This window comes from Malus sylvestris, chromosome 7, assembly GCF_916048215.2.
Source record: "Malus sylvestris chromosome 7, drMalSylv7.2, whole genome shotgun sequence".
NCBI classification, from domain to species: Eukaryota; Viridiplantae; Streptophyta; class Magnoliopsida; order Rosales; family Rosaceae; genus Malus; species Malus sylvestris.
This window is the reverse complement of record NC_062266.1, coordinates 1,531,495-1,559,236: the sequence shown is the minus strand read 5'-3', so window position 1 is coordinate 1,559,236 and position 27,742 is coordinate 1,531,495. Positions and strand designations below refer to the sequence as shown.

General features: G+C 37.4%; 1 protein-coding gene, 1 long non-coding RNA gene and 1 pseudogene across 6 annotated transcripts in view; 1 reads left to right on the top strand and 2 right to left on the bottom strand.

The window, feature by feature from the left end:
• LOC126628888 (disease resistance protein RGA2-like) overlaps positions 1 to 27,742 on the bottom strand; it is an 81,154-nt gene that overhangs the window by 17,387 nt on the left and 36,025 nt on the right. Inside the window, exon 2 of the mRNA XM_050298749.1 lies at positions 3,178 to 3,237. Coding sequence (XP_050154706.1) covers positions 3,178 to 3,237 — 60 coding nt within the window. The remainder of the gene's footprint in view (positions 1 to 3,177; positions 3,238 to 27,742) is intronic.
• LOC126628365 (uncharacterized) lies at positions 8,978 to 11,173 on the top strand. 5 transcript variants are annotated; one of them, XR_007625395.1, is made up of 3 exons: positions 8,990 to 9,685; positions 10,004 to 10,680; positions 10,886 to 11,173. It is a non-coding gene; the product is annotated as an uncharacterized LOC126628365 (long non-coding RNA). The 5 variants fall into 5 exon arrangements; XR_007625398.1 differs by having other exon boundaries at positions 8,993 to 9,685; positions 10,004 to 10,167; positions 10,390 to 11,173; XR_007625396.1 differs by having other exon boundaries at positions 8,995 to 9,685; positions 10,004 to 10,054; positions 10,137 to 11,173.
• Positions 18,056 to 25,393, bottom strand: LOC126628364 (peptidyl-prolyl cis-trans isomerase FKBP42-like; annotated as a pseudogene).

The following is a 27,742-nucleotide window of genomic DNA, read 5'->3' as shown; positions in this document are numbered from 1 at the left end:
ATTGCTGTCGGTTATAACCGACAGCATTAAAGAATAATTTTTTAATACTGTCGGGACGGGACGGAACGAAGGTGTAATTTTTGAAAAAGACATGGGGTATATTTGTCTTAAAATGGTAAAACATTGTGTTCCACAGACGTGGAACAAACCCGTTCCATGGGGGGAGGTGGAACGCAAAAACACCCAAAATCTGTCCCGTGGAACAGCCCGTTCCACCCATTTTTGGCGCACCAAACGCGGGACGGAACGCCTCGTCCCGTTCCGTCCCGTCCCGTCCCACGTACCAAACGCACCCTAAGTGTCCCCAGCTCAGCAAGACCAGCACTACCGCCCTTCCCCAAACAATTGCTTTCACTCAAAACAAACATATTCAATGTACAAACACCATTCAATTCACCAATTCCACGTGGCATTCCGGTCAATCCATCACATTCTTCCAAGATGAGATGCCTTAGAGCAGTTCCACCGGAGGTGGATTTGCCCAGCACCCAGCCAAAAAATCAGGCTGGCCCTCAGTCCATTTGCTCCAGCCCGTGGAGTTGCCCGGCACCCAGCCCATGCCAGGCAACAGCCCAGCACGTTTTGGACTGACCAAGAAGCTGGCCTGTTTCTCAGGCGTGTGCAACACAAGCGCGCAAGGTGCGAGTGGGTTTCAGGCTTTCCTGAAAATGTGTCAGCCCACTTGGGCTCAGCTACGTGGCGTTATGATAGCCGTTGGATTTCCAACGGCTAGTTTTTCTAGACCGTTGGATTTCCAACGGTAAAAAAAATTAAATTTTACTTTTAAACTGGACCGTCCGATCAAAGATCAACGGTCCAGATTAATTAACTTAATTAAAATTTATTAAAAAATACAGAAAAATTATTAAAAAATACAGAAAATTTAAAAAAAATATTTTTTTCTTTCTATAGTTTATCTGATGAGTTTATGTAATTTTATTTTAGTGTGTTTTTTTTTAGTTTATTTTATGAGTATGTAATTTTATTTCAGTGTGTTTTTTTAAGTTTATTTGAAATTTTATCCAAAATTGGTTAAAAATCATATCCGAAATAAACTTAAAAAAAAAAACACACCAAATAAATGCGCTGGGTGCCAGCGCATTTTTTTAGGGATGGAGATGCTTTGGTCTGTTACTGTTCATTGGGGTCTATTACTGTTCACTTGAGTGGATAAATGCGTTGGGTGCTGGCACAAAGTCCTTAGGGGTGGATTTGCTCTTAAGTTGATCATTTTTTAATGTCTCTAGGCAATTCCACGAGACTCTGACACCAAGTGAGATCTAGTGTTTCCAAATTCGAAAGACCAACTATCCAATCTGGAAGTCTCTTGATGAGATTATCACTAAGATCAAGATATCTCAAATGCTTCAGTTGTTTAAGATACTTGGGTAATGTTGTAATTTTAAATTCATTGAGACTCAACATCCGTAATGACTTAAAATTTAAAACAATTGTAGCACAAAATGTATTACATAATGACCCATCTTTAATGCCCAACATATCTTGGCAAAGAAAAAGAAAAGTTGGTATCTTTTTGCTTTTAGCAAAGGACGTTGGCACTTCCCATCTTGACAAATCAATATCAAAATTGAAAGATACGTGATGAAGCTTTTAATGAAAGTTCTTTCGGTTCAAATCAACTACGGCCCTTCCGGCCCCAGACACTAAGATTGCGAGTTCATTCATGAGATCGTGCATTTTACAACTTCTTGTTATACCAAACTCATCTGTTTTTTCTTCTTGAAAAAACTATCTGCACAACAATTCCTTGTAATATTCAAACGCAACATCCTCCAAACACTCATTTTCGTCGGATGACTTAATGAACCCTTGTGCCACCCAAAGTCTAATCAATCTTGGTATAGAGATATCATAATCAGGTGGGAACAAGCTACAATAAGCAAAACAATGCTTCAAATGTGATGGGAGCACATCATAACTTAGTTTAAGTGTTGGTAAAATATCATCTTCTTTTTGACTTATTTTTAAAAGTTTCCTTTCTTTGAAATTACACCATTCTATTTCATGATGATTGGTGCGCAACATCCCACCTATCGTCCTTAAAGCGAGTGAAACTCCCTGACATTTTCTTACAACCTCCATCCCAACTGCCTTAATTGTTGAATTCTGGTTCTTTTCCATCCTTAAAAGCCATTTTCTTAAATAAAGACCAGCTTTGCTCTTCATTCAAACCCCTTAAGGTGTACGGTTTAGTTGTGTGTGATGTCATCGCAACGATTTCAGTACGAGTGGTTATTAATATTCTACTACCTTCTCCACCACCCCTTAACAAGTCCATCAAGCTAAGCCACTTATGTTGTTCCTCATTCCACGTATCATCCAACACAAGTAGGTATTTCTTCCCATTTACTTTTTTTTCTAAAATCATTTTGCAGCTGATCCATATTAAGCTGGTCCACCTTATCACGCTCCTCTTTATCAAGCTTGTCAACTTTTAGGATTTTCTTAGCCAGTATATCCAACTCAAATATATTAGAGACACATATCCATATTTTCAACTCAAAATGCTTTTGAATCACCTCATCATTAAATATGAGTTGGGCAAGGGCACTTTTCCCCAATCCTCCAATTCCAATTATGGAAACGGTTGACACATTCTCAGTTGAGATGGGATCCAACAAAAGTTGGATAATTGCCATTTTATCTTCATCTCTCCCTATACTATTTTCCTTGGGGACAAATGAGTGAGTGACCCTCTCTCTCAATATAAATCTTGTATGTTAACGATTATCGTTTAAGTCACTGGGTCTACGGGACGCAATCTCACTAAGCCTCTTGTTGATATCTTTTATCTTATGACTCATTTCTAACCCAAAAACGAGTTGATTCGAGTTAGAAAAAAAAGGGTGCACCTGTAAGAATTTGAGTAGACACAAATAGATCTGTATTAATAAGTTAATAGAGTTTTGTAACGGTAAGTCATATGAAACATTCAAAACAATAATGAAGACTTAATGCAGTTAAGTATGAGTTATTGAGAGACCTATTGTACTCCTAAATAGGCTTACGTGACTATAAAAATGTTCTACGAGGTGCAACCTCTCGAATCCTCCTGTTAATATTTTTTATCTAATGATTCATCTTTCGTCAGAAAGCAAGCTGGTTTGAGCTAAATAAAAAGAGAAGCTGGTTTGAGCTAAATAAAAAGAGACATACCTTCTTTGACAACTTATTGTTGCCATGCATCACTAGTCTCCGTTGAACTTGAGTATTAAACTCATCCAGCACATCATCGGCTTCATAAACTATATCTTCAACGCTTTCGAGCCACAGTTTTAAAGAGATATTACATAGTTAATAGATTTTATAGCTGTATTTTTTGGTTTTACAGTTTTGTAATTAATCTCTATGTTAAGAGATTAAATTAAGTATAATTAGTTACTAAGCCTAATTAGACAAATGTATATAAACTGAGTTGTATTTCTTTCTCATTAAGAAAAGATATAATAAAAGATCTTCTTTTCTTATATGGTATCACCGCCTTTCTGCTTTACCGCCTCTCGATCCTTCGATCTTGTTTTTTCGGCCACTGCCACCGCCACCGCCACCGCCTCCGTCTCTTAATCTTCTTCGTTCTTTGATCTTCAGCCATGGCATCTTCAACTTCTTCTCCTATAGAACCTGAATTTGTTCCTTCTCCACCTGCAAATTCTTTCCCCAATTTTGCACCGATGAACCCTAATTCTTCTAATTCTTCTTCGATCACATCAATTTCTTCCATAACTGTTCAGAATATTAGCTGCATGGTCCCTACAAAGCTCATGCGTGATAATTACCTCGTTTGGAAAGCTCTCTTTGCTCCGATTTCCTGACGATACAAATTGACTGGCATCGTTGATGGCTCTGAAGTTTGCCCGCCGTCTTATGTTCTTGATGCATCTGGTCACAATATTCCGAATCCGGCGTTCTAGATTTGGTATGAAAAAGATCAGAATATCTTGATCTGGTTGAATTCTACGCTTTCTAAAGATATAATTCCATTCACCGTTAGTGTCACATCGGCTCGAAATCTATGGCTGAATCTTGAGCATTGATTTGGTGGAGTCTCTGCCGCTCACATCCATCAACTTCGTTCTCGTCTTCACTCTGTTCACAAAGGCGATCTCTCTATCTCTGATTATTTGCAGAAAATTAAAGGCCTTGCTGATTCATTAATGGTTGCTGGAGCTCCTGTCTCTGATCATGATTTGATTGCTGTTACTCTCAATGGACTGCCTGATGAGTATGAGTCTTTCATTGACTCTATCATGCTCCGCCTTTCGACCACAACATTAGATGAACTTCATGGATTGCTGCTCAACAAGGAGGTTTTTATGCTTCAGAGGAAAAAAGGTGTAAATTCTTCTGCTTCTGAGCCTTTTCATGCTTTTGCTGCGCAGTCTCAACCTCCACTTCTTCCTACACCACAGTTCTACAATTTTCCTCAAGCCTATGCGGCTCATCAGTCATTCTCCAGTCCTTCACCAAAGTTCTCTAACAATAATCATGGTCGCAGTTCTTTCCAACGCCGTGGTAATGCTCATAAGAATTTCAACACTTCTCGTGGTCAGTTTTCCAATTATGGGGGTCCTCATGGCAATTACAGGAACAACTCTGCCAATCGCAATACTTCTGGTGGTAGTCGCAATAGTTTTGGTGGCAGAACTCCTTTCCAAATTTGTAACTCATTTGATCATGAAGCTCTGGATTGTTATGAGCGAATGAACCCTACTTTTGCTGAAAGAATTCCTCTTGCAAAGTTAGCTGCTATGTGTGCTCACACTGGTTCTAAACAGTCTCCTACTACTTGGTTGATGGACTCGGGTGCCACCTCTCATATAACTAATGACATATCTGCTATCCAATCTCCACATCCGTACTCTGGCGAAGACAATGTGTATATTGGTGATGGACAAGGTATGGCAATCCATCACACTGGTAATTCTACAGTTTCAACACCCCTTGCTAATTTCAGATTGAGTAACATTCTTCATGTTCCCCAGATGAAATTTAACTTGCTCTCTGCTTATCAATTCTTGAAAGATAACCATTGTTCATTGACCCTTGATTCTGATGGTTCTGAAATCAAGGATCGTTCTTCGGGGAGGACGTTTTTTCGCGGTCCAGTTGAAGAAGGTTTCTATCTCTTTCAAGGTCCCTCCAATGTTTCTGCTCCTCATTCTGCGCTCTTCAGTACCAAAGAATCGTTGCAAACATGGCATAAAAGACTTGGTCATCCATCTTCTGCTATGTTTCGGAGAATATTAAATAAGCATAGTCTTGCTCACAGTGGTGACAAACTTGTATCTTTCTTTTGCACCGATTGTGCTATAGGCAAGAATCATAAGTTGTCTTTTTCTTCTAGTACAAGTACCATATCTACTAGTTTAGAATTGCTTCATTGTGATGTTTGGGGTCCATCTCCCATCTCTTCTGTCAGTGGCTACAAGTTCTACTTGTTAATTGTGGATGAGTTTACAAAATATACCTGGTTGTTTCCCATGAAATATAAATCTGAGGTGTTCTCTCTTTTTGTCTCCTTCAAAGCTTATGTTGAAAATATGACTGGCCATAAAATCAAAGTCTTGACATCAGATTCAAGGGGTGAATTTACCAGCTCGAAGTTCAATTCATTTCTATCTCGCTATGGTATTTTTCATCAGTATAGCTGCCCTCATACACCGGAACAGAATAGATGTGTAGAACGAAAGCACCAGCATCTCACAGAGACTGCAAGGACTCTCTTGGATTTTTCTCACGTTCCCCATCAGTTCTGGGTTGAAGCTTTTTCCACTGCCCTGTATCTCATCAATCGATTATCAATATCTCAACTGGACAGATCTCCCTGGAACTTCTATTTGGTAAATCTCCTGATTATTCAAGATTAAAGGTCTTTGGCTGCAGCTGCTATCCTTGGCTTAAGCCGTATACTTCTTCTAAACTGGATGGCAAAAGCACTCATTGTGTTTTTGTTGGTTACAGTCTTCAGCATAAGGGGTATCGGTGCTTAGATATTCAAACTCAGTGCCTTTATATTTCAAGACATGTGTTGTTTAATGAAGGACACTTTCCTTTTCATGATGCACATCATATTCAACCTTCTTCAAAGTCACAAGGTTCGGATTCTCCTTCTCCACCCTTCACTCTTCCATTTCCCATTTCTTCCCATGCTCCAGCATCATCTACAGCGTCACCAGTCCCTTTTTCATCCCCTGTTTCCCTTGTGCCGTCCTCCTCTCAACCTTCTCCTCCACATTCATCATTACATTTGCCATCCAGTTTTTCATCTTCACCTCAACCTCCACCTCAACCCCATATTTCTACCAACTCTCATCCTATGATTACCCGATCCAAGGCAGGTATTTTTAAACCTAAAGCCCTCTCTGCAACCAAGCATCCAATTGCCATGGAAAAATTTGTGCCTACTACTTATCTGCAAGCATCCAAACATGCTCACTGGAATCAAGTTATGTTAGAAGAATTTCAAGCTCTTCAAAGCACAGGTACTTGGACTCTTGTACCCTATTCTCCTCATCAAAATATTGTTGGCTGTAAATGGGTATTTCGCATTAAGCGCAAACCCGATGGCACAGTTGATCGATACAAGGCCCGTCTTGTTGCCAAAGGGTTTCACCAACAAGAGGGCATTGACTTCAAAGAGACTTTCAGTCCTGTTGCTAAACCTGTGACTATTCGCATCTTATTGACTCTTGTTGTTCAACATGATTGGTTCCTCAATCAGCTTGATATTAGCAATGCTTTTTTGCATGGATCACTGAAAGATGAGGTGTTTATGCAAGAACCTCCTGGTTTTGTTGATGCTTCTCAACCTTCCTTTGTATGCAAGCTTAACAGGTCCCTTTATGGATTAAAACAGGCCCCTTGGCCCTGGTATGACAAACTTGGTCATGCATTGCTCTCACTTGGTTTTACAAATTCCAAATCCGATTGTTCGTTGTTTGTGAATACCTTTCCTCATCTTGTGATTGTATTAGTATATGTGGATGATATCATTGTCACCGGCCCACATCCTTCTTCTTGTCAAGCTTTCATTCACAAGCTCAGTTCTATGTTCCCTGTTAAAGATCTAGGGCCTCTCAACTATTTCCTTGGACTTGAAGTTCATCGCTCATCTGAAGGCATTTTCTTGTCCCAAGGCAAATATACTATGGATCTGCTTCTTAAAACTAAAATGGAGGGCTGTAAACCTTGTGCCACTCCACTTGGCACTACCAAATTAGATCATCTTGGCAATCTGTTGTCTGACCCCAAGGAGCACAGGTTCATCGTTGGTGCTCTCCAATACCTTACCTGGACCCGGCCAAATATTTCTTTTGCTGTCAACCAAGTGTGGCAATTCCTTCATTATCCCCGAGATACTCATTTCCAAGCAATATAACGTATTCTCCGGTTTCTCAAAAGTACTGTTGATCATGGTATATGGTTTAAAAAAGGTTCTCTGCACCTTACTGCTTTCTCGGATGCTGATTGGGCCGTCTGTGTTTTTTATAGAAGATCAACATCTGGTTATTGTATTTACTTGGGTTCAAATCTCATCAGTTGGAGTGCTAAAAAGCAGCCAACGGTTGCCAGTTCTTCATCTGAGGCTGAATACCGATCTCTTACTCTTACTGCTGCCGAAATCACATGGATTTGTAAGATTTTCAAAGATCTTACTTTTCCCCTCTCTCACACTCCTACCTTATGGTGTGATAATGTGTCTGCCATTTCTTTAGTTTCCAATCATGTGTTTCATGCTCGTACGAAACATATTGAGGTTGATTATCACTATATCAGGGAACTTGTTCTTGCAGATCTTATCACAGTTTTGTATGTCAACACTGACCATCAGATTGCTGATATTCATACAAAGTCTCTGCCTAAGTCATGGTTTCATTTTCTCCGGTCCAAGCTTTCTCTGGGTGCTCCACCGATTAGCTTGAGGGGTGTAAAGAGATATCACATAGTTAATAGATTTTACAGCTGTATTTTTTGGTTTTACAGTTTTGTAACTAATCTCTATTTTAAGAGATTAAATTAAGTATAATTAGTTACTAAGCCTAATTAGACAAATGTATATAAACCGAGTTGTATTTCTTTCTCATTAAGAAAAGATATAATAAAAGATCTTCTTTTCTTATAAGTTTGACTTCACTATTGTTGGCTTGCTTTTGCCCAGCGTCTAGAAGAACAACTTGGAATCCGACAACCGTCTCCTTGAGCTTATTAAGCTCATCTTGGACACCCCAAATCGATCCAATCTCTTGCAAAGCACGGTTGCCAAGACTTACAATGATCCGTTCTACCATATTAAAGAGAACTCCTTCTGCCATTTCTTGTATTCAGAACAAGCAAAAACCCAAGTGAAGTGAATTAAAATATAAAGTTGTAACTAAGAAATTGATTTTGCGTAAATGAAAGATGGCTCCTCCTGCTAGTCTCTACATGCCCATCTCTCATCCAACGACTCACACATAATTCAATGTACAAAATAAATACAAAGACCAATAATAGTCTATATGTTACAGCTGGCCTTAATAATTGAAAGTTGGTTTTTTAATGCCAGCTGGGTCCTTCACAAATTACAGCCGTTGGTTCCTGTCCTTCTCTTTTCCTCTACTTTTGTGCCCTAGTAGCTAGTAAAGTATTAGCTCTTGTGCCAGGATAGATTTTTCAACGTGATCGTCACACGAGTTGATACATCACGTATTTTTATATAAATAGTAGGATATGTGTGTTAAAAATTTAATTATTTTAAATTTTAAATTTTCTACTATTTACATAAAACATGTAATGTACTAATTCGTGTTCTCTCTTCCACCGCTCCCTGGGCCCACACGCTATTATAATCCTCCATCATTTGTACACCCACCGCTGGACTTTTGTACACCCAGATTCTCTTTTTCTTTTCTTTTTTTCTTAGGAAAACTAATGAAAATGGCTTAAAAACTTTAAATCTTAACCAAAAACCATGTAATAACTTTATTTAATGGTTAGGACAAAGCCCAACACTAAACTAGTCCTATTAAGATGGCCCAAACAATTAATTTCCAATTTTACCCCTAACGGCAAGTCTCTTGTCCGTCTGATATCTCTTCCAGATCTCTCTCTAGACTGTCTCCCTCTCTATCCATGACACGACGACGACGATCTCCGCCACCTCTGCTACCTCAGACCAGCCCTGGCCTGAAATCCCGACCGACGAAAAGCTTGGCTCCACTGACCTCAATTCAATCTTCCAATCTTTGGTGTCTTGCTATTTCATTTGAGTTGTGCCACTCATTTTCATCTGAATCTGAGAGAGAAAGAGAAGTGAAGGGAAAGGAAGAAGAACCATGTCTGAATCTTCATCTTCCGTGCTCCGTTGCCCCAACCGTTAACACATTTGTCATCACACTCGCTCTCAATCATCATCAGGTACTGCCCTCACTCATCTCCTCACTGTCTCAGTCCATTGACGTCAAGCAGAACTATATCAACGTCTACAACATCGCTGGAGTTCCTGTCGAGATTCAGTAGGAGAAGAGGGTCTACGTCCCAAAGTTGAACTTCGAGCACCTTCTGACTAGTAGCAATTACTATGACACGGTGAAGAAGACCACTGGTGGATGCAATGGCTACAGCGCCAAGCTTACGAACATTTTCTCCATCGAGTTCATCATCGAGACGATGAACGTACAAACAGGTATAAAATTGCGGATTCCTTAATTTATGTGATGTTTGATTTGTGTTTAGGGTTTTAGTGTTTTGTGGAATTTACGAATTAGCATTTGGTCTTCTATTTTAGGGTTTGATGTGTATAAAATTGTGTATTTTAGGGTTTCAATGTTTGGTGGAATTGCAGAATTAGGATTTGATCTTATGTTTGTGATTGTTTGTTTGGTGTAATTTTGTTTTGTAACCTGCGATTTATTGAGGATTACTGTGACTAATTTTTCTATGGATTTGAAATGGATTTGCGAATTCCGATTGACCAAACATTGCAATCCATGATGGAGTCAAGGCCGAGGAGAAGTTCGAGATGTCCGGGACAGTCCCCGACCTGCCATTAAAGGTACCACAATTATGCTATATTATTTAGATTTGAACTTTTTGGGATCTTGGATTTTTCATTGATGATTTAATGTCTCCTTCAGAGGAAGAGTCTGAGCTTGATATTTTTGAAAGGTATTTGGATCTTTTAACCGCCTTGAATGATGATGTAGACTTTAGGAAGAGGTGCAAGAAACAGAATCCTCCTCCTTTTCTGTTTGTGATTCTTCTTTATTTCCTGTTCAAATTCAAAACTCTAAAATTGTTGATTTTCCTGGAAATAACTCCCAAACACGTGACAATTGTAAGTATTTTACTTTATTTATGCCCCTGTTTCGGTGTTTTTGTTTGGTGTAGTCCTTGAAGATCAAATCACGGGCCTTCATAGGTGATTCGATTTCACGTAACCTTGTGCAGTCATTGCTTTGTATTCTCTCTCTGGTACACTCGAAAGTAATCAAATTTACTACTAACTAGCTTATGTTTACTGAATCTATATGCTTTAGATCTACTAAACTCTATTAATTTTATTTTGCATTTCCAATTAACCACGATAATGTCTGACGATTTGGCGAAGTTTATCGAATAGTATCTGGAGAGGTCAACCCATTATTCTTTTCTCAGTCTACGTTGGTTGTAGTCACTCAGGTGTGGACTCTACTGATAGCTAAAGTATGCTTACAAATTCCATATGACCATTTCATAACAAGTTTTCTCTTTACATTCCTGCATTCTCATTACAATTTTTTTTATAATGAGCATGTTAGTTTGGTGCATTCCTAAAGAAAATAGATCAGGAAGATAGGACATTGTTTTAGTTGTTCAAATTGTTGACTCGCTCCAATCATGTCAGCAAGAATCTCAGCAGTTTCTTGTTTCAAGTGTGGATCAGACTTGTTAAATGAGACGCATCAGCTTCCAAGCCTCAAGTCCTCTGCCTTGAGACACATCAGCCTTCAAGCCTCAAGTCCTATACATTGAGATGCATTCCAGGACGACGACGTTTTCCGAAGTGCAGAGCTCGATTGCGCCCATGCTATGAAGATAGGACATAGTTTTAGTTGTTCAAATTGGGGTTTACAAAATAAATTATGTCAATTTGATTGTAATTAATTATGTTAATTGTGGGTTTACAAAATAAGTAATATTTCTAGAACTGCAACAAAATAAATTTAACTATTTATGAAACTGAACTGAAATAACCCACACTATTTCTGGAATTATAGCAAAATAACCCACACTATTTATGAAACTGAACTAAAATAACCCACATTATTTTTGGAATTGTAGCAAAATAACCCACACTATTTATAAAACTGAACCAAAATAACTCATACTATTTCTGAAACTCTAGCAAAATAACCCACACTATTTCTGGAACTGTAGCAAAATAATTCACACTATTTATGAAACTAAACAAAAATAACCTACACTATTTCTGGAACTATAGCAAAATAACCCACACTATTTATGAAACTAGACCAAAATAACTCACACTATTTATGAAACTATAGCAAAATAATCCACACTATTTTTGAAACTAGACCAAAATAACCCACACTATTTATTAAACTATAGTAAAATAACCCACACTACTTTTGAAACTAGACCAAAATTATATCACAATTTGCCATGATCATAATTAAGGGAAATTTTAGTTACATATATATGAGTGTTCTTGTTTTAGATTTGAGTTGGAGCATGAGACTAGAGAAGAAGCGGAAGAAAAGTAAATAGTCTATGTTCAACTTTAAGAAATAGTCAGTGTTCAATTTAATAAATAGTGATAGTATTAGTGTTTAGTTTAAGAATTAGTGATAATACCCGAGTTTAGTTCTAGAAATAGTTCATGTTCAATTTCAGAAATAGTGGTAGTATCACTGTTCAGTTTATGAAATAGTCAATATTTAATTTAAGAAATAGTCAAAATTCAGTTTACGAAATAGTCAATATTCAATTTATGAAATAGTGAAAGTACCAGTGTTCAATTTAAGAAATAATGATAATACACGTGTTCAATTCTAGAAATAGTTAATGTTCAATTTAAGAAATAGTCAGTTAAGTTTAAGAAATAGTCGGTTCAATTTACGAAATAGTCAATGTTCAGTTTACGAAATAGTCAGTATTCAGTTTAAGAAATAGTGATAGTACCAGTGTTCAGTTTAAGAAATAATGATAATACTCGTGTTCAGTTTAAGAAATAATCAGTGTTTAATTTAAGAAATAGTGATAGTACTAGTGTTCATTTTAAGAAATAGTCGGTTCAGTTTAAGAAATAGTCGGTTCAGTTTACGAAATAGTCAATGTTCAGTTTACGAAATAGTTAATGTTCAGTTTACGAAATAGTTAGTATTCGGTTTAAGAAATAGTGATAGTACCAGCGTTCAGTTTACGAAATAGTTAGTATTCGGTTTAAGAAATAGTGATAGTACTAGCGTTCAGTTTAAGAAATAATAATAATACTCGTGTTCAGTTATAGAAATAGTCAATGAAAGGTTGAAAAATAAGGTGACACAAAAATAAAAGGATTTTATATTACCGATGAACACAAGAATTTTGAGCCATCAAATTTTTCATATTGATTTGTGGCTTTGGATATGGTCTTTCCTAACTTTGATTTCTAGTAGATTTATTATTTCACCTTTTTCTTTTTCTGTTTTTGTGGGAAGTGGGGAACATTTGATCAGATTCCATGTGGAATATCATGCAAAATCAAAAGGGCAGAAGACAAAACAAAAGTGTTATTTCTAAAATTCATAAAGCAAAAAGAGAAGAAAGTCTAAGAAACTTCTTGAAGGGAATGGGCCCCCTTAGAGGTTGACGACGCATGTGAACCCATTTTTAACATGTGCCTCAATCCTGGTTCTTCCAAGTACAACTCCATCTAATATCTACCGTTGCTTCTAACTAATGATCAATTACACACCCTCTGATTAGCCATGTGGCACTGCATCAGCCACGGCGTTTCCTTATGACCAATATCTGACGACTCTGATTTAACCTCGCTAGCGCTCGGTTGCTGAAGCCGCAAGTCGGCCTCATCGTTCTCTACCCCATCGCCGCCGGCCTCTCTCGCGCGCTTGGCCCCAATCACCACCTTGAAAAGCTTCGGACTCGCCTCTTCCTCCTCTTCGTTCTCCCTCTTTCTGGAGAAACGCTTCCCGGGCATCAAATCGAGCAGTTTTAGCTCCGGGAAACCGCTCTCCGATTGGGCCCAAGCGTAATTCGATACCATGGTGAAGATGTTGTTGCAGAGGGACTTCACCTCCGCCAGCTCCTTGGTGAGCTGCATGTTCTCTTTCCTCAGCCTCTTGTTCTCGTCCATAATCTTTGACGATGCTCTGATCAACGACGAACTCGAAGACATCACCTGCTCGTCGCCCGAGTTCGACGGGGAGATCATCGGTTTTGCTGTGGGAATTGCCCAAACTGACACCACCGGCGGCGGCGGAGGGTTGATTTTCCGGCGTTGTATTTCGCAGAGAAGCCGCTTCTCGCCTCTCCGAAAGCCATAGTTCAAGAATTCCCATCGGTCTGGCACAACTTATTTCTAGGTTCGTAGCTTTGTTTCTCCAATTTGGACTCTGCAATTATATATCTTGAATTTTTTCAGTTTTTCGTCTTCAAATGCAGTTTTTGGGTTGAGGAATTCCGGATTTGATGTGTAGATTATTGTTTGAAAACTTGAATCGAAGTTGAAATTGGTTTGAGAACTTGAGGTTTCGAGCAATGGAGGTTTCGGTTTTTTCGTGCGGTTTGAAGGGGTAAGTATGCCGATAGTAATGGCGTTGGATGAAGGAGTGATTTTGGGATTGTAACCGTTAGTTTGGCTAACGAGCCTGGGTTAGGCTCTGTTAGGGGCAATTTTGAAATATTAATTGTTATCCGGTTTGGGCTTTTGTTTTAGCCCGTGTGTTTTAGTTTTTGTAGGGCCTAAGAGATAAGTTTTGTGTCCTTATGATTAAAATTTAAGCATTTTTTATTAAATAATAGTTTAGGGTGGTTTTTCATTAAATAAAAGTTAGCCCAAGCCCTTTTTGTTAACGCTCCCTTTTTTCTTTATCTTTTTCTTTTTCTATTTAAATGTAAACCACATCAACAACTATATTAATTTTTTATAAAAATAAAATAAAAATGTGAAAGAAAAAGACAGAAGAAATGAAAAGAGGAAGAGAGATAATCCTAAACCTCTAAACCTCTAGCAACCAGTCCAATTTTATTTGTATCTTTAGTACGAATTTATACACCCAGCGCTGTACGTTTCAGGCGCCTTCTTTCATTTTTCTTTCCGCTGAGAAAATTAGATCTCCATCAATTTCTAGTTTCAAAAAATGAGGGTTGTGAAAATAATAATAATAATAATAATGCAACTATTTTGTCCAATGGCTTCATCTCATAAGGTGTCAGATGATAGGTGTAAAATGATAAGCTAAGATTGCTTTGATATAAGTTTGAATACTGCTAAAATTATGTAACCATTAGAAAATTACGAAGCAACATTACACAGTAAAAGCAAAGGGAATGATGAGATATCATAATGTCCATTTATGTTGATGATATAATGCTAATAGACTAAAGAAAGTCATAAATTGGGTCCATTTGGAATGAGGAAATTTCAAACCTCAATCCATTATTATTATTATTATTATTATTATTATTATTATTATTATTATTATTATTATTATTATTATTTGAACAAACGATATTATTTACATTAAAGAGATTAGGGAGTAGACTAAGTCTCATAATAGACTATCAATAATGTGATTCAAATTTGTCTTTGGTAAGAATCGAACCTAAAATCTATCATTTACAAATCTAAAATAATATAACTAGATTGTAGTACTAAATGACTCATCAATCTAATATTTTTATGATTTCATATAACATGACAGGCTTATTTATATAGAATAAGAATTGGAACCATTATGATTCTTGAGTTTCATGCATTTACCGAAAAATATCCACATAAACAAAAGAAACAAGTACTTCAAAGAAACAAATTGACTCGTTTTACACACCATCTAACATAATATGATGGTAATGAAAAATTCACAACCGAAAACTCAGTAAACAAAGCGAAAATGAAATAAACTCTTGTATAACGGTTTAGACCACTTCATTTTGATCACTGTATCTTCGTTACCGGATAAAACTATTGACATTTAAATGTTGGAACTTGAGAGGGACCATTGTCCCACATCGCACATCAATATTCACCAATCCCTCTTTATAACTGAGTTCATTCACCTTGCCTGAAGGAAATTGGGTTACAGCCATGGTCTTTAGATGGTCAAAATGGTTTTGCGATGTGGTAATATGGCCAAAATGTTACAGCTGGCCTTAATAATTGGAAGTCGATTTTTAAGGATTTGAATCCTCCGAATCTTTCTATCCTAATAATAAATTGTTAAATTTTGATCAAATAGTTACAATTATTATAATTTAAAAAAATATTATTTATAATCATTTAATAAAAATTCAACAGCATCTATTATTAGATCAAGAGAATTCGGCTCATAAGAAGATCCAAATCCTTAAAAATCAACTTTCAATTATTAAGGCCAGATGTAACATTTTGGCCATATTATCACAACGCAAAACCATATTGATCATTATTAATAGAAAAATTTTATTATGAAAAAAATACGAGTAATACATCACATATTTTGTTTTAAGAAATTATCGGCACTATGTTGCAGATGGCCTTAATAATTGAAAGTTGATTTTTAATGTCAGCTGGGTCCTTCACAAATAAAACGAAGACCTAATAATGGTCAATATGATTTAGCGGTCAATATGTTAATAATTGAAAGTTGATTTTTAATGCCAGCTGGGTCCTTCACAAATAAAATAAAGACCTAATAATCGTCAATATGGCCTTCTCAAAAACAAAACCAAAAAAAAAAATTAATAATGGTCAATATGATTTTGCGTTGGGATAATATGTAGAATGTTTTACTGTAATGAGAACACAGATGATAAATCATGTATTTTTATAAAAATAAAAGAAAATTTTATTTTTTAAATTATTAAATTCTTAACACATATATTCTACTATTTATATTGATATAACATTTTATATGTTAATTAGACTGAAAAATATCTCCATAGTCAATATGTTACAGGTGGCCTTAATAATTGAAAGTCGATTTTTAATGCTAGCTGGGTCCTTCACAAATTATAGGTTCCTGACCTTCTCTTTTCCTCTACTTTTGTGCCCTAGTAGCTAGTGCTATACTAAAGCTTGTGTTGTGTCTTTTTTTTTTTATTTCCAACACATGTTCTCTCTCCCGCCAGTCCCTGGGCCCACGCGCTATTATAACCCGCCATCATTTGTACGAACCAGGATCATTTCTTGAGAGCAATTTCTTAGGGATCTGCAGATTCTGTAATCATGTCTGTTTATGGTAGAAATCATTTAAAATTTAAATTTTCAAATTCAAATATAAATAGTTCTTAAATAAAACTAACCGCACGATATAAAATAAATGGACAAAATTATGAGATCCCTATAATTCCTAAGGAATTGCTCAGGAGAGGATCTTGGTTCCATTTGTACACCCACCGCTGAACATTTCTAGACCCAACACTTCCAAATAAGAAGACAACCCTCTATGGATATTCTTTGTAGAGATTTAAGAGATCTTTAAATTCTATACGTATATTGTTCATCATGCGGTCAGTTTTTATTAGATATTATTTATGTTTAATAATAAATGCATATATTTAAAATAATTTTTGACTGTACGATAAACAATGAATGTATAAAATTCGAGAATCGCTAGAATCCCCACAAAAAGGACGCGGAGGAGATCCTCTTGCTTCCAAATAGAATCAACCAGTCCAATTTTATTTGTATCTTGAGTACAAATTTATACACCCAGCGCTCCACGTTTCTCACGCTTTCTTTCAGCTGAGAAAATTAGATCTCCTTCAATTTCTAGTTTCAAAAAATGAGGGTTGAGAATAAAAAACAAATAATAATAAAGAGTTTTAATGAAATACTTCTGGTACTATTTATTTTTAACGAAAAATCATATTTTTACTTTTCTTTGATACTATTCATCTCACAAGGTGTAAAATGAAAGGCTAAGATTGCTTTGATGTAAGCTTGAACACTGCTAAAACTATGTAGGAACTATGCTACTAGACTAAAGGAAAGTCATAAATTGGGGTTCATTTGGAATGAGGAAATTTCAAACCTCAATCTATTATTAGTATTATTAATTTTTTATTGATCAAATGATATTATTTATATTAAGGGTGTGTGTGAGTAAATTAAGCATCACAATACTCTAATGTGATTCAAATTCGTTTTTGGCAAGAATCGAACCTAAGAATTATCACGTACAAATCTAGAAGAATATCACTAGACAGCAGCACTAAATGGCTCCTCAATCCAATATTTTTATGATTTCATATAATATGACATGCTTATTTATATATAATAGGAACTAGAACTATTCTGATTCTTAAGTTTCACGCGTTTATTGAAAAATATCCACATAAACAAAAGAAACAAGAAGCACTTCAAAGAAACAAATTGACTCGTTTTACACACCATCTAAAATATTATGGTGGTGATGGAAAATTCACAACCGAAAACTCAGTAAACAAAGCGAAAATGAAATAAACTATTGTATAACAATTTAGACCACTTCCATTTGATCACTGTATCTTCGTTCCCGGCTAAAACTATAGGCATCTAAATGCTAGAACTTGTGAGGGACCATTGTCCCCCATCGCCCATCAATATTCACCAATCCCACTTTATAACTGAGTTCATTCACCCACCCTACAAGAAAATGGGCTAAACCCATGGACCTTCAGCCTTGAACTTGGGATGGATTTGGATATGTGTTAAATGTCAAAGATTGGGTTGTATCCTACAATATAGAGACACATATCAATTCGCGCAATGTAGACGTTCGTGAACTACTACGTCAATGACCATTGTTGTGATTTTATTTACAACAACTTTTTTTTTTTTTTGTGGAAAAATTATTTACAACTTCATTACTTATTCATATTGTGGTTAATTATATATAGTGGTATTATATTTCAATATAAACTGTGAAATTATTATACATTATATCTTGTTATTTGATTGGTTCTAACACTAAACTCCCTCCCGAGACGTAAAAGGGTGAACCTTCAGGGTCACATTTCATAGCCTTGTTTATTAGCAAGTTCAACACACGGATTTCCTCATTTATCATGCAATTCAAGAGCTTAAGATCTTTGACTACTCAGCTTTATACCTTTCGCGCCCGAAGAGACGATAGAACAATGACAACGGCCAGTGCCAAAAGATGATCAACCAATTATCCCGTTTGGGTTTAGGTTCTGGGGTTGCTCCGAAAATTCCCTTGTAGATTTCTTTTTGTTTCTGATAAACAGCCTTGTCGTGTTCAGCAAGCAGACGGAACTCTCTTGCAATAGCTTTGTCTTGCGCTGCAAATTTGCGCGCCTTTAGAAAGTCTTCCGGCGCAGCACCTGTCTGCCCAAGCTCTGCTCTGGCTTTTCCTCGCCTAAATAGCGCTTTGCGTTGTTTTCATCCTCTGCCAGTACCTGCGAGCATTCATTCATCCATTACAGTTAACACAGTTGCATTGACAATTTGAGGGTATTCATGAAAAGTTAAATATCTGCCGACTCCAAGCGAAGCAGAAAAATCAATTAATAGACATTAGTTGGATTGACAATTTATGGGTATTCACGAAAAAGGTAAATATCACCCGACTCCATACGACACAGAAAAATCAATTATTAGACGTTAGTTGCATTGACAAGTTTAAGTTATAACCGCCATATAGTTTGAATAACAGGATGATGCCTGGGTAGTAACATAATAAAGGGATCATAAGAGTCCTGTAGAACCTCAAATTCGATTATTGAATGAAGAATGGTGTCGGTCAGCCTACAAACTTTTCGCTGGTCCATACTAAGAGCATTTTCATTTTCTACGGCAATCCAAAATAGCAGGTTAAAGTGAATGAAGATTCAAACTTGTTGGGATGCAGTTATACTCCCAAATAAGCCTACAAACCCAACTTTCTAGTATCTAATGATGAATAGCACAACCGCTGAACACATGAAGTTAGATGACTTTCTTGTGATAGCAGCATACTTACAATACTGCATTGTCCAATGGCTTCTTCATAATGCTTGAGCTTTATAAAAGACGCTGCCATGTTAAGGTGGCATGGATTTTTAACAGCCTATACCATGTCCCTGTACATCCCAAACAACTGGAACATGAAGTCGTCACCCATATATGCTATGGCCTGAGAAAACCCACCAGAATCATGTCAGAAAGGAAATATAAAAATGCTCATCGGCCATAAATAAAATATGTAAGAATTACAAGTGCGTAACCATTTCATTCAGTTGCATTGCCTCCTCTAGTTTTTCATCTTTAAATAAAGCATTTCCATCCATCTTTCTTCTATCTGCTGCTCCAATCGTTTCATCACAGTCCTGTCACTACGAGCTTTCCCCTATGAAAGGCAGAACCAAAAAATATACATATTACTATATTACTGAAGCAAAACCCTGGAAGAGAAATTCTGGAACTGCCATTGGTAACTACTTGGGAAGACATTTGACAGCAAGTGACCAACTTACTTCTTTGGTTTCATCAAATCCAATAAGCTCAACTTCATATGATATATCTGCCACTGGTGGAACATTCGGAAAAGAAATGCTCTTTTCTCTGTTGCAGTAACAAAAATATACTACTAATAAGAAGTTCATTGCATTTAATACCACCACATAATGATTAAATGCTTATGAACCCAAATCATATCAAATGACAAGTTAACTACAGAGAATAAAAGCAATAAAGAAATCACGGAACTAATTGCAGACTGAACAAGGAACATGCCAGAATTCTTCTGCATATATTTTGTATAATCAAAAGTAGCAGACAACTCGGCAAGGGGTAAAATCATTTCAAGTGGTCGTTGTTCATCCCATGTGTCCTCAAACTTGTGTCCTGTGCTTTCAGTCCATGCCCTGTAGTGCACTATCACACATATGCCAATCACTCAGTGATTGAAAAAATCAGAGTAAAACTTCACTGCAAGACCTTTCTACATGTATCTTAGGCATCCCTTTTATAAAATTTAATGCATGCACAAATAATTCTCCTATACGCATACACAACTCTGTGAACATGGATGTTGTGTGTGTCTGATTGCAGGTCACAAGCTCATTCACGTCTTACTCCCGTACTAACAAATACATATACACATAACAATTATTGGATTTTCAACTAATGTACACAGCACAGCACTACCAAAAAGGAAACCACCGGACACTTACAGAAGCATGTTGAATACTTGGATGGTATTTGACCATGACCTTCCTTAATGATTTGCTTTATGACTTTCTCGTGAAGGATTTCCGCCTTGGAATCAACTTTTGGGGGGTCATTAGCATCTTGAGAAGGTTCTCCACGAATGAAGGTAGCGTATTCAGTTACTGTTTCATTTTCTTTCACCATCTTGACCTACAAACAAGATGAACAGATGAGTAGTAGTCTATAATGTCATGGCCCTTTCCGAGGCTCACACGGATTGTAATACCCTATAGGAATTTATAGTTCCCCATAATATATGATTATTTGGAAATGTTATTCACTCGTACGCAGAGGGGGAACGACAATCTTCTTCTTTCCCTTGCACGTTGTACACGGACTATATAGCTGCCATCCCCACTTATACCACATGAGTTTTGGAACACAGGATTCTGAGTTACTCTACATAAAAGCACGGAGGAATGATGGATCGGTGTGCTGGAAGCAGTAGTCAAAATAATCCAACTATAGCGTTCCTTCTGGATATACAAATTATTTCCAAAATCTTATCAATTCGTAAATAAAAACAATAAGTTTCCGGCTTGACCTAAAGATGAATTGTTCTTGAAGAAACTAAGTAGAAAAGAGTAAGAAAACATCATCATGTATTCATTCTGTCCAACTCGATCACTCGAAACCCCACTTATGAGGTTAATTTGGCATATATTTGAAGCTAAAAAGCTACTAAGAGTCTAAGATTTGACATATATTTGCTTTTACAGAAACCAAGTGTAGCTGAAAGATTGAATGAGTGTAAGTTAAGGCCAAGAGTATGAGTAACCATACTAATAGAACCCCTTGTTCTAACCTTGCACATGTATGCTAGTATTTCTCTTGTATTACTCCAACAACTTCTCTTCCAAATCATAACCCTGCATCTGCACAGTTATCCAGTATTTATACCAGAACGCAGGCTAAGGTCCTAACAAGATATTTTCCCAAATCTAATCTTTATCTAACAAACTATTATTCTTATCCACAACATTCAACTAATGACTACAAGACATCTGTCAATTAACAACATTAGCTCACCACAATGTTGTACAATTATCACTAATAACAGTATCCTATCATTACCCCACCCTAAAAAATGAACCTTGTCCTCAAGGTTGGAATGCAGGAAACCTGTTGACAAACTCTGCATAATTTTCCCAAGTCGTATCCTCCTTAGGCCGATGCTTCCATTGCACCAAAACCTTAGTCTTAGATGAACTACCCTGACCTGTTAACCTGCGCCGCAAGATTGCCAAAGGATAATCCTCCAAGAGTCCATCCTCTGTAACGACAGGTAATGGAACTGCAGGAATGATATCAGAGCCTAACTGTTTCTTCAAGCATGAAACATGAAAAACTGGGTGAAGTTTGGATGTAGTAGGTAAGTCAATTTTATAAGCCACGTGACCAATCTTCTGCAACACCTTAAATGGACCATAGAACCGTGGCTGAAGCTTATGGAAGGGATGTTTAGCAAGTGATTGGTGTTGATAAGGTACCAATCGCAGAAAAACCATATCTCCAACCTCAAAAGACCTCTCAGTGCGGTGTTTATCTGCTTGCTGCTTCATCCTCACTTGAGCCGATACAAGATTAGTCTTGAGCTGAGACAAAATTCTTCCCCTTTCTTCTAAACTCCGATTAACCAAATCAATCTTAGTTGCTCCAGATTCATAAGTAGGTACAGCGGGAGGTGGCTGCCCATACACAACTTCATATGGTGTCAGTTTGGATGAAGTATGAAAAGTAGTATTGTAATGCCATTCTGCCCACGGAAGCCAGTGAACCCACTTCTTTGGTTGATGACTGCAAAAACACCTCAAGTATGTTTCCAAACCTCTATTAGTGACCTCTGTTTGCCCATCGGTTTGAGGATGGTAACCCGAACTGAGACACAATTTGGAGCCGTTCAACGTAAAAAATGCCTTCCAAAAAGAGCTCAAGAAAACAGGATCGCGATCACTTACTATTGTGGATGGCATACCATGGAGTTTGAATATATGGTCAACAAATATCTGTGCTACGGAATGGGCAGTGTATGGATGAGACATGGGCAGGAAATGAGCATACTTGGAAAGGCGATCAACGACCACAAAAATAATGGTTTTACCCTTGCAAGGAGGAAGACCAACAATAAAATCCATTGCTATATCCGTCCATACAGTAGATGGGATGGGAAGTGGATTAAGTAGGCCAGGAGAAGCCAAAGTTTCAGTCTTGTTTTGTTGACAAACTGAGCAAGCTGCCACCCACTGCATAACATCAGATTTCATACCCTGCCAGTAGAAAGATCGGGAAATTCGCTTATATGTTTTAAGAAAACCAGAATGACCTGCCACTGGAGTACAGTGATGCTCATAGAAAATCTTGTCCCTCCAACCACTAGATGGACTTAAAACAATCCGCCCTTTATACTTAAGAAAACCATTATCAAAATGGTACCGAGCTGTGGAAGAAGCACCATCAGCAGGTAACTCCCGAATTTTTTCCATTATCCAAGGATCTTGTTCATTATGCCTCCTTATATCATCCAACCAACCCATGTAAGGATAAGAGATGGCCGACAATTCCCCATCCGAATGCAGTCTAGAAAGAGCATCAGCAGCAACATTATCACAACCTTGTTTATATTGTATCTCGTAGTCGAAACCGAGGAGTTTGGAAACCCACTTCTGTTGAAAAGGGGTGTGAGCTCGATGTTGTAAAAAAAACTTCAGGCTATGGTGGTCAGTTTTAATGACAAAATGCCTCCCTTGAATATATGACTGCCACTTCTTGATGGCATGGACGATAGCCAACATTTCCCGTTCATATGTGGACATTGCTTGAGCTCGTGGGCCTAAAGCTTTGCTTGTAAAAGCAATTGGCCTCCCATTTTGGTGTAAAACAGCACCAAGACCAGTATTGGAAGCATCAGTTTCAATAATGAAAGGTTTGGAAAAATCGGGTAAAGCAAGAACATGAGGAGATACCATGAGATCCTTGAGAGCCTGGAAGGCCCTAGTAGCTTCATCAGTCCACTTAAATGCATCATTTTTTGTGAGCGCAGTAAGTGGTCCACAAATCTTCCCGTAATTCGGAATGAATTTCCGATAATATCCAGTGAGGCCAAGAAAACCCCTGAGAGCCTTAACCGAATGAGGAAGAGGCCAATCTTGAATGGATTGAAGCTTACTTGGATCTGCTGCCACCCCTTGCCGAGACACCACATGGCCCAAATATTCGATTTGTGATTTGCCAAAGTCACACTTAGTTCGCTTGACAAACAATTGATGGTCTTGGAGAACTTTGAAAACCAGAGACAAATGGTGAAGATGGGATTCCCAAGAGTCACTGTACACGAGAATATCATCAAAGAAAACCAAAACAAACTTCCTCAAGTAGGGGCGGAAAATCTCATTCATCAAACTTTGGAAAGTGGCTGGGGCATTAGTAAGCCCAAATGGCATTACTAAAAATTCATAGTGACCGTCATGGGTGCGAAATGCTGTCTTCTCAATGTCACTAGTATGGACCCTGATCTGATGATATCCTGCCCGCAAATCCAACTTCGAAAAAAATTGAGCACCAAACAACTCATCCAACAATTCATCAATTAAGGGTATTGGATACTTATCCTTAATGGTTATCAAATTTAGAGCTCTATAATCCATGCACATCCGCCAACTATTATCCTTCTTCTTAACCAAGAGAACTGGTGAAGAAAATGGACTGTTACTGGCTCTAATAAAACCCGAATCCAATAATTCCTGAACACACTTTTCGATTTCAGATTTTTGTAAGGGACCATACCAATAAGGCCTGGCACTGGGAGGCTTGCTGCCGTCCAAAAGAGGAATTCTATGGTCATGAGAACGTGAAGGAGGAAGTGTGGTTGGTGCTTGGAATACAGAAGCAAATCGAGATAATAAGTCCTCTAACTCAGTTTCCTGCAGAACAGTGAGATCCCCAACAATAGCAACCTGAGTCTCAGGTTCTAGGAAGAAAAGAACGACACCAAAAGGACCTTGAGAAAGCAATTTCTCCACCTGACAGGTTGAAATGGACGTTGGTGCAGGAGGTGGAGAACTAGAAATACAATAGTGCTTCTTGCCCAAAGTAAATTCCATCTTGAGTTTGTCAAAATCCCAAAGAATAGGACCTAAAGTTCTTAACCACTGAGCTCCCAAAACCACATCACAACCACCCAATTGTAGTACATAGAAATCAGAAATATACTCATATTGTTGAATCTGCAACTTAATTTGAGAACAACAACCTTTACTGGCAATAGTACCCCCATTTGCAATCATCACCTCAAAAGAATGTTTTGAGTCAACCTTCCACCCCAATTGTTTGGCAACAGACAAACTAATAAAATTGTGTGAGCTACCCGAATCCAACAATACAATAACTGGGCAATTCTTGATTAATCCCGAGACTTTCATAGTCTGAATATGTTGAGGAGCCGATGAACCAAAAACTGCACAAGCCGTGATTTCCAATAGAACCCCTTGTTCTAACCTTGCACATGTATGCTAGTATTTCTCTTGTATTACTCCAACAACTTCTCTTCCAAATCATAACCCTGCATCTGCACAGTTATCCAGTATTTATACCAGAACGCAGGCTAAGGTCCTAACAAGATATTTTCCCAAATCTAATCTTTATCTAACAAACTATTATTCTTATCCACAACATTCAACTAATGACTACAAGACATCTGTCAATTAACAACATTAGCTCACCACAATGTTGTACAATTATCACTAATAACAGTATCCTATCACATACCAAGTGGTGGACTTTGTTGCTCAGCCTGCTCCAGATCCCAGAAACATCCTCCATCACTTCAAACTTGTATAATCCAATGAGTCTTCTCAAAATTCGGCAAATAACCAAATCAAAGGCGCAACATTTAATGCAATTGCATTCGAATTCCAAACCAAAAATTAGGAAGGGTTTCGTTTTCCTTGGAATTTTCTTGGGAAACAAACAGAACACGGAAAATAGAAAAAGGAAAAAGCGGGACTTACTTGTTCCAGTTCAAATCTGCTGTGCCCAAAAGGCCTTCGCCCCCGCTCTTCCTGCACTGTCCTTGTGACACCTGTCTTTTTACTTAACAGAGAAGATTAGCCGTTTTGAACCGGGGTTATTTATTAGTGATGTGTGGATAGCACATCCTTGTTAATTTCTATCTATTGATTTTTTTCAATTCGTTCAATTCGACAGCAAAAAATTAGAATGGTGTATGAAAATTAAAATGGGATGGGTGAATATCACACCCCTATTTATTATCCCAAAACCACTTAATGTATAATTGTATATTTTTATAATTAAAATCGTTTAATTTTTTTTTTTGTTAAAAGATACTTTTTTTATAAGAAGTTGTTTCGAATCGTAAACTGTTTATACATCTGAATAGATGAAATAAATAAATGGTGTGAGTATTAAAGAACATATTTATGAAGACTGTTTATTCATTTGACACATTTAGACATAAATGGAGGCATCATATGCCCAATGGGGGCAGTTATCCACACTCAACTCTTTTTGCCATGAACAATGCTCCAACTAATATGGACACTAAAAAATAAAGTCTCAGTCAAAACACTCAACTCAAAATACTTTCTCGCGTTCTATATTTTTCTTACTCTCTCACCCTTATGTTCATGTAATTTTTTCATTAGCTAATAATTTATAATTTTACTATTCCAACACCAGCTATCCAATATCATGTTGTTTGACAATAAGTTGTCACCACTAGAATAATATTTGATGTGTTGTAAAGTAAGGAATCTTATTTAGAATAGTTTGAGCGTGATGTAAAGTACTGTTAATTGTGATGTAGAGAAAATTCCTCCATATCTTATATAAGGGACAAAAGAGAACGATGACTCTTGTCTCCAGATAGTTTTAGGGAAGGTTCGGGAAATTTCCTCCCTGGCCTATAGATATGTGTGTATTCTATGTAAGAACGCATACTTGAACGGAAAATTAGTTCTTTGTATAAACTTCGCTTGTTGAGTAAATATCCTTGCTTGAGACATCCTTAATTTGTAACGATCCTAATTAGAGTAAAGCCTTTAGTTTATCTAGGTTTAAGCACAACACGAGCTTGCGCACCATCTGACAACTCAATAAGGGACAATTGAGAGTGGGGTGTGAACCCGAGTTCTCCCAACAACAAAAACACCACAATTTCCTCATGCTCCAACTTCATCATTTTTGAACCAAAGGAGAAAGCTAAGGCAGCAAGGAGATTGCATATATCGGCCTCAATCCTTTTGACAGAGAGCACCTGATAAGGTTGAAACCTGGATTTAGGGTGAAGAATTCCGACAGCTGTGGCCAGCAGCTGTGGTGGTAGACGAGTAGGATGCACTGCAGGGTTTATGGGGTGTAGCTGCATGACCAAGAATTGACGGTGCACCTTGAAATGGTTCTCTTGGAACTTAAAACAGAGCATTAACTTTATAGTTGTAGTTTAAGCATCTCCTGGATCCCATACAGGCCAAAGGTCAAGGTTAATACTGAACAGCAGTGAGAAATCAACATGTAGATCAATAGTCAAGGCACCAAAAAACTGTCGTCTTATTGCAGCGATTGGGATAACTGCATCTTCTTCTGCCAGCATAGTTTCAACGATGACTCCCCATTTAGCACCAGCTTGGGCAATCTCAACTAGATAGGAATTTCCCTTCAAAGATGTTCTAACGGAAGTCTTGATCGATTGGAGATGACAACAAGCAACTTGACTTGAACCCAGATTCTTATGCCTCATTAATGCCCATATGATCATCATGTCTTCTTCGTCCATGAAGCATTTGATTACCAATTGTGTTTGTAAACAGGTACTCCAGAAAATATATAGTATGAGATACAATCGGAGACAACTAGACAAACTGATGTTATAGTATCAATCATATGTCTCAATCATATGTCTAGATAAAGTAAAAGTGGAAATTGCTTTAGTCAAGCCACTCATGAAAGCGGAGAAAACACCATTGGCCATCAGAGTTAGAATATTGTTCCAAATTGTAGAACAAATCATGGAACCTCTATCAGTAATCTAGAAGTCTAGTGCAGTTTGCTGCAACCTGTCAATTGTATCAAAATGGATTCCCCAATCCTTTTGGTCCAAATTAAAACCTAACGCGTTCAAAATCCTCGTGCTAACAGATTTCCCCAAGCAGCATTTCAAAAAGCGATATATGAACATAAATTGTTGTGTGTTGAATATATCCAAAAAATTGCAGAGCACTAAAAACTGCTAGAATCAGTAGGGGATTGGTTAACTGAATGAATCCGAAAGACTTACAAATGCCATTGTCCCGTAAATCCTTGGAAGAAAGTAAAAGTCCATTTTGTTGT